This window comes from Tenrec ecaudatus, chromosome 6, assembly GCF_050624435.1.
Source record: "Tenrec ecaudatus isolate mTenEca1 chromosome 6, mTenEca1.hap1, whole genome shotgun sequence".
NCBI lineage: Eukaryota > Metazoa > Chordata > Mammalia > Afrosoricida > Tenrecidae > Tenrec > Tenrec ecaudatus.
In genome coordinates, this window is record NC_134535.1 from 61,120,108 (window position 1) to 61,127,888 (window position 7,781).

Consider the following 7,781-nt stretch of genomic DNA (forward strand, 5'->3'; position numbering starts at 1 on the left):
ACTCGGTGTATTCGTTTTATCTTCGTTGGTGATTCCTACTTTGTTCACTATTTTGCTTAGACAGCCTTTTTTTAAAAAGACATTCTTTCAATATTACAACTCAAGTCTTTAATTTTCTTCTTCTGTTCCTTAAGGCTGAGATATACTGGGCATGTTCTTCCTATTTTGCTATCTCATTCCAGATCATTGCACATTTTATTATACTTTACTTTGTCTCCAACTGTTCTTTGAAATTTTCTGTTCATCTCTTTGACTTCATAATTTCTTCCATTTGCTTAACTACATTTGAAAGCAAATTTCAAAGTCTCTTTTGATTTCCACTTTGATCTTCTTTTATTTATTTAATCGTTTTATTAGGGGCTCATACAACTCTTATCGCAATCCATAATTACATCAATTGTGTAAAGCATATCTGTATATTCACTGCCTTCATCATTCTCAAAGCATTTGCTCTCCACTTAAGCCCTTGGCATCAGGTCCTAATTTTTCCTCTTCCTCCTCACCCTCCCCTCCCTGATGAGTCCTTAATAATTTATAAATTATTATTTTATCGTATCTTACCCTGTCCGACGTCTCCCTTCACCTACTTTTCTGTTGTCCGTCCCCCAGGGAGGAGGTCACATGTAGATCCTTGTAATCGGTTCCCTCTTTCCAACTCACTCTCCCTCTACCCTCACAGTATCACCCCTCACACCCCTGGGCCTAAAGGTATCATCCACCCTGGATTCCCTGTGCCTCCAGCTCCATCTGCACCAGTGTACAACCTCTGGTCTAGCCAGACTTGCAAGGTAGAATTGGGATCATGATAGTGGCAGGGATGGGGGTGGGGTGGGGGGTGGGAGCGCAGGAAGGAAGCATTTAGGAACTAGAGGAAAGTTGTATTTTTCATCGGTGCTACATCACACCTAGACCTGCTCGTCTCCTCCCCTAGACCCCTCTGCAAGGGATCTCCAGTGGTAGACAAATGGGCTTTGGGTCTCCACTCCCCCTTCATTCACTATGTTAAGATTTTTTTTGTTCTGATGATGCCTTATACCTGATCCCTTCGACACCTGGTGATCGCACTGGCTGGTGTGCTTCTTCCATGTGGGCTTTGTTGTTTCTGAGTTAGATGGCCGCTTGTTTACCTTCAAGCCTTTAAGATCCCAGATGCTATACCTTTTGATAGCCGAGAACCATCAGCTTTCTTTGCCACATTTGCTTATGCACCCATTTGTCCTCAGCGATCGTATCATGGAGGTGAGCACACAATGATGATTTTTTTGTTCTTAGATGCCTGATAACTGATCCCTTCGGCACCTCGTGATCACACAGGCTGGTGTGTTCTTCCATGTGGACTTTGTTGCTTCTGAGCTAGATGGCCGCTTGTTTACCGATTTTCTTCTTCTTCTAATGACCCTTTGCTCTCTTCATTTACCCAACAATTCATCAGGTCTTCTGTTATCAGTGATGAACTAATCAAATCTGTTCTGTTCTTAAGATTCTCAAAATTCAGGCTGTATATACTCAAGGTGGTATTCAGCTCTTGTGGACTTTTCATTTTCTTCAACTTCAACCTGAGCTTACATATGAGCAATTGATGGTCTGTTCAACAGGCAACCCTTGGCCTCACTCTGACTGCTGATATTGAGCTTCTCTATAGTTCTTACCTACAGATGCAGTTACTTTGATTCCTGGTATTCCATCTGTCAAAGTCCATGCAAATAGTCATCATTTATGTTTTTGAGGATATTTATAATGGAGTCATTGATCTTGCAAAATTCCATCATGTGGTCTCCAGCTCTATTTCTTAACCAAGGCTGTACCTTCCCACTACCATCCCCTTCCTGTTTGCTTCCAATTTTTGTATTCTAATTGCCAATTATCAATGCATCTTGAATGCATGTTAGATCAATGTCACATTATAGAAGGCAGTATTCTTCAATTTCTTCATCACTAGCTTTAGTGGTGAATGCAGAAGTTCGAACAATAGTTTTATTACTTTGATTTTCTTGTATGAGTATAGACATACGCATATGTCTTTTATACTTCAAGCAGATCTTGTAATATTCCTTTGACAATGAATGCCATGGCACTCATCTTGGATTTGCCACTCTCCAGCATAGTTAGCCATATGACTGACAGATTCAAATGGCCAGTATCAGTCCACTTCAGCTCACAAATGCCTGGAGACTGATCCGTAGGTGTTCCGTTTCTTTTTTGGTGACTTCCAATTTTCCTGTAGTCATACTTTACACATTCCACATTTTAATTATTAATTATTAATAGATGGTGACAGATGGTTTTCAAGTTGGGTTGCTAACCCCAAGTTCAGTGTATCAAAACCAAACAACTACTCTGTAGGAGAAAAAGTCTTTCTGCCCCATAACTATTTACAGCCTTGTCAACTGACTGGGGTGGTTCAATTGTGTCTAACAAGGTCACTATGAGTCAGAATGAACCTGACAGCACTGTTTTGTTTTGCAGCTTCTTCTCTCATCTTCCCCCTACCCTCATGATATCTCTACTCCCATTACTGTTCCTGAGAGGTTTATTTGTCCTGAATTCCATGTGTCGAGAGCTCTCATCTGTACCAGTGTACATGCTCCGGTCCAGCCGGATTTGAGGTAGAACATATTTTTATTTTTATGACGTAAAATTTACCTTTTCTTTTCTGGCTTCTACGTGTTTCCAATCAGACATTTCTAAAGCTCTAGGGTTTCTTCTATTAATTTTATTTCTTTCACTTAAATATTTGATCATTTGCAATTTATTCTGGTATAGGCATAAATAGAATTTAATTTTTTTATCTTAATAATTCCCAGTTCTAATACTTAAATAACTTTCATGGCTACAGTTAAGCTATTCACTTAAGCTATAAGTCTACATATATTCATATGTAGATTTATATGTATAGCCTAGAAGGAAAACAAATCATTAAAAACATTCGTGAAAATTCAGACTTTAATAATTCATTCCATTTGGGGGGGGACGACAAGATTTCTACATTAGGCTAATTTGATGATCCGAAAGTTACTATACAAGAATGTTGTATTCTTTTAAGTCAAACAAATTGTAGCTTTGAAAAGTTACAGGGGGAAAAAGCCTACCTCATTTCTATATGGTTTTACATACACTGTCCACTGATGAGTATGTCCATCTTCCTCTCTTTTCTTTCCAAAGTATCGAGCAACATTCCCATAAACTATTGGTTTAACAATAGTAACTCCCTAAAAGAAAAATAATGTAAAAGTCAACAAATATCATGCTATTACCTAAAATAAACACAGGATGAGAGCTGTGAAAGTATGTTTTGGAATGGGTTACACGAGTGGCGAACAACCTAGTTTGGCTAAAAAATAATTTTCAAATATCTAACCAGACTGTGCTGGAAATGCAAACAGAAACAAGAAACTTCTATTGAAAATATAAAATGTTGCATGTGACCCAGAGATAACTTGTTCAAGAGTAGGAATGTATCTGAAAGACCAAGAATGTTATACCACACATGTAAAGGGATGTGCCACTGTAATGCACAGTAAGAAATAAGGAAAAAGAGTTTTACAAAATGTAAACATTTCATTGTGCCTGGATAATCAGCAACTGCATTGAATGCAAGGGAAATTAATAATACCAGATGCATCTTGGCTCAGAGCAGAGATTACCAGAAAGGTGTTTACTGGTATTGTATTGACTCTACCAAGCATTAGACTGTGTGGGAAATGAGGTCTGTATGGCCTTGAGAAGAATGGGAATTTAAGAGCACTTTATTGTGCTCATATGGACCTTGTACATGGATTAAGAGGCAGTTGTGTGAATGGAGCAGAACAAAAACTGCATGTTTTAAAACCAGGAAAGGTGTGTCAGGGTCGTATCCTCTCACAGTAATTGTTCAATCTATATGCTGAGGAAATCAGAAAAGTTGGTTTATATGACGAATGATGCAGCATCAGGATTGGAGGAAAGCTGATTAACAACCTACAATATGCAGATGACACAACCTTGCTTGGTCAAAGTGAGGATTGAAGCACTTGCTGATGATGGATTACAGTCTTCAGTGTGGATTGCAAATTAATGTAAAGACCCAAATCCTCACAACTGGACAGTAGCTAACTTATAATAAATGGGGCAAAGGTCAAGGTTGTCAAGGATTTCATCTTGCTTGGATTCACAACGCTCATGGAAACACAGTCACGCGATCAAGGCACGCTGCAGTAGGTAAAGCTGCTGCACAAGACCTCTTTAAAGAACTGAAAAGCAAAGGAGTTACTTTAAGGACCAAGGCGCACCTGACACAACCCATGTTACTCTCCATTGCCTCACATGCATGTGAAAGTTGGGCACTGAATAAGGAAGATCTAAGAATTGATGCATTTGAATTTTGGTGCTAGAGAATAATATTGAAAATACCATAGACTGCTAAAAGGACAAACGAATCTGTCCTGGAAGAATTAGTCAGAGTGTTGTCTCTTAGAGGCAAGGATGGTGACACTTTGTCTTAAGTACTTTGGAAATGCTATCAAGAAAGACTCGTCCTTGGAGAAGGACATCATGCCTGGTAAGTGGAGGGGCAGCAAAGAGGAAGACCCTCAATGAGATGGACTGACACAATGGGCTCGGCAAGGCACAGTTGCGAGGATGGTGCGGGACTATGCGGCCTTTCACTATGTTGTGCATAGGGCTGGACCCGACTCCATGGTGTCTAACAACATATCTAATACCTTGAGCCTGAAGTTAATTCAGATGAAGACAAATTGCACGAGAACTTAAATAGTCATGGCATGAGCTGTAATAAGACTTTTGGGGCACCAGAGACAGGGCTTCAGGTTAAAGGACTGAGTGAAGTACAAGAAGTGCTGATGTGGTGTGTGCATAAGCTTCCAGAGCTGCTATGTTGTTACTAAGCAGTGCAGAGTTCCCCTATGGGCGAATTTATGTATGCTAGAACAATGTGACTGAAAGAACACAACAAACAGGAAGGGGAGTTGAACGTGTAGTTCTCATGCTAACTCACACCCGTTTCTGGTGGAGAAGCATTTGTAGATTGCCAGCTTAATCTCATTTTGGACTTGCACTTACAGATCTTTAGAACAGTGGTTCTCAACCTTCCTAATGCCGCGGCCCTTTAATACAGTTTCTCATGTTGTGGTGACCCCCCAACCATAAAATTATTTTTGTTGTTACTTCATCACTGCAATTTTGCTACTGTTATGAATCAGGCAACCGCTGTGAAAGGGTCGTTTGACCCCTCAAAGGCGTCAATACCCACAGGATGAGAACGGCTGCTTTGGAACCTAAGCTGAGAAATATGTCATTCTTTCCCCAAAACGCAAAATTACATTTAACCCATGGTTCTGTGGCAGTCCTTGGCAAAAATGTAGGTATTTACAGTTTCTAATAATAAGAACTTTTACCTGTATCTCTTCCCCATTCCATTTCAGTTGCTTTTTAAATTTTAGAAATATTCTCTTTCCAGGTGATATTAAAGCATATCTTCAGATAGGTGTGCATGTAAAATATGACGTCAATAAGATTTAAGGTGCCAATAGAACAGATTAAGAGTAGATGATTTTTAAAAGGCATTTTCCTTTTTAAACTTAGTGCTATGGAGTCAATTCCGACTCACAAAGACCTTATAAGACAGGGTAGAACTGCCCCTATGAGTTTCCAAGACTGCTAACTCTTCACAGGAGTAAAAAGCCTGTCTTTTTCTCAGAGTGGCTGGTAGTTTCAAACTTCTGACCTTGCGGTTAACAGCCCAATGTGTAGCCACTAAGCCACCACGGTTCCTTTCCTTTCTATAATAAATAAAAACCTCCCTCGGTTGGCCCTACTTTAAAAATTAGTTAATATGCCAAGGTCTGTAGCATAGTGGGTTATGCCTTATGCTAGTACCACAAGGTCAGCAGCTCGAAACTACTACCCCCCTCACAGGAAAAAGAGGAGTTTTCTACTCTCCTATAGTTAGTCTCGGAGACCCACAAGAACAGTTTTACAGAGTTGCCATGAGTCGGAATCGACTCAATGGCAGTGAGAGGTTTTTTTGGGTTTGAGAAACAAAGGGAGGGAGCCAGGATGAGCTTTGGGCTGGTTGGATCGCTAACCACAAGTTCAATTCCACCAGCCCTTGCTCTGGAGAAAGATGAGGCCATCTGCTCCAGTAGTCAAGACTGACAGCCTCAGAAACCCTGAGTAGGGTCATAAATTGACTGGATGGCCAAGTGGAAATATGTGTTACATGTTAGGCTATATGATTACCCTCTAAAAACTGCAGGTTCACATTTACTGGCTGTTCTTTCTGTGTCAGGCAGTGGTTCGTCCTAGCACACCTTCATTAATCCTGGACAGGCGCTTTGGGAACACCATAAACTCAGTAGGCTATGTGTGGGGACTCATACTGACTTGGTAGTGTGGTCCAAATAACCCTTCGAACTATCTGTCATGCTGTGTCAATGCTGACTCAGCGACACCTCCCCCCCCCCAGACTGTAACTGTTTAAAAGGAGTAGAAAGTCCAGTCTTTGTCCCACGAAGCTGCTGCTGGTTTCAAAATGCCCACGATGCGGATCGCAGTCCAACGTGTAACCACATCATCAGGTTAGGATTAAATCTGAGCCACAGGGAGTGTTTAGCTAAGTAGTTGCTAGTCAAACATCTGCTGCAGGTGTCACTATCTTCAGGAGCTACCCCTGACGGCGTAGTGTTACACGTTGGGCTAATTGCAAAATCACAGTTCGAATGCACCAGCTGCTCCGCGGGAGAAAGGGCTTTTTACAGTCTCGGGAACCCACAGGGGGCAATTCTACCCAGTCTACAGAGGGTGGCGACGAGTCGGCATGGGGCGATGGCAATTCGCTTGCCTTTGGTCACTGTCTTCACAGCCAAGCGGTGGCATCCCGTTGGTTGGCGACCTGCCCGCAGCGGATCACCAAGCCAGGATTCCCCAGCCTTCCCGGCTTCCGGTTCCCTCGACAACGTCGCCCAGCCCCAACCCGGTCGCTTCCGGGTTGGTTTATTGTGTGGCGGGGAGGGGTGACGCGAAAGAAGGGGCCCAATGAGCGCCGAGCTTCCGCTTGCGGGGGGGAGCGGGATGGGGGAGGCAGGGGGAGCAAGGCTCTGACTCGCCGCCCGCCCCGAAAGCTAGGTTCAACCCCGACATGGGAAGGCGGGAAAGGGCGACCTGTGGGCCTACTCCGGAGGGAGTCGCGGGCTGGCACTGACCTTCACTCTCCCGCCGGAGTCAGGCCCAAATTCGGCCATTCTCTTGAACATATTGTCCCACGGAAGACGCCGCCGCCTCTGCCAGGGAAAGAGACCGGGGCCGGCGGGGTCGCCGCTCCCCTCAGAGGCCCCGTTCCTCCCGCGCGGGCCCAGGAGAAGGCTGTCCGGCCGAAGGAGGGCGGGTCGCCGGTCCTGGCCGCACAGAGTAACCGCTAACTCCTCGCGTCCCCGAAGCCCATTCAGCCCCGCGGGGGAGGAGAGCGGAAGCGGAGCTGCGCGACAGTGACGCTGTGCGCAGGCGCAACGGGCTCGCGGGGCGGGGCGGGGCCTGCGCAGAGGGCGGGGCCTGCGCAGAGGGCGGGACCGCGGGCGTCCGACGTCGCTGCGCTGCCGACGCCGAACCGTGCACCCACCGGGAGAGTCCTTCCTGGAAACAATATCTTCTCATTGACCAACTGTGTCACATTCCAAAGTCTTGCCGAGACAAAGGTCTCCCTTAGCTTTGTTGTCTCCATCCAGACCTCCGCCCAAGACCCGGCTAAGCCATCCGCCCTCCCTTTGCCAAGTTACTCAGGTTAGATT

General features: G+C 44.1%; 1 protein-coding gene across 4 annotated transcripts in view; it reads right to left on the bottom strand.

Annotated features, from left to right (window-relative positions):
- YEATS4 (YEATS domain containing 4) overlaps positions 1–7,483 on the bottom strand; it is a 28,824-nt gene extending 21,341 nt beyond the window's left edge. For 3 of the 4 annotated variants that reach the window (XM_075551300.1, XM_075551297.1, XM_075551299.1), the window contains exons 1-2: positions 7,200–7,483; positions 3,090–3,209 (exon numbers count right to left, since the gene is read on the bottom strand). In XM_075551300.1, coding sequence (XP_075407415.1) covers positions 3,090–3,209; positions 7,200–7,250 — 171 coding nt within the window. In that variant the 5' untranslated portion in view covers positions 7,251–7,483. The remainder of the gene's footprint in view (positions 1–3,089; positions 3,210–7,199) is intronic. The other variant, XM_075551301.1, reaches the window with a different exon arrangement.
- Between the last annotated feature and the right edge of the window lie 298 nt (positions 7,484–7,781).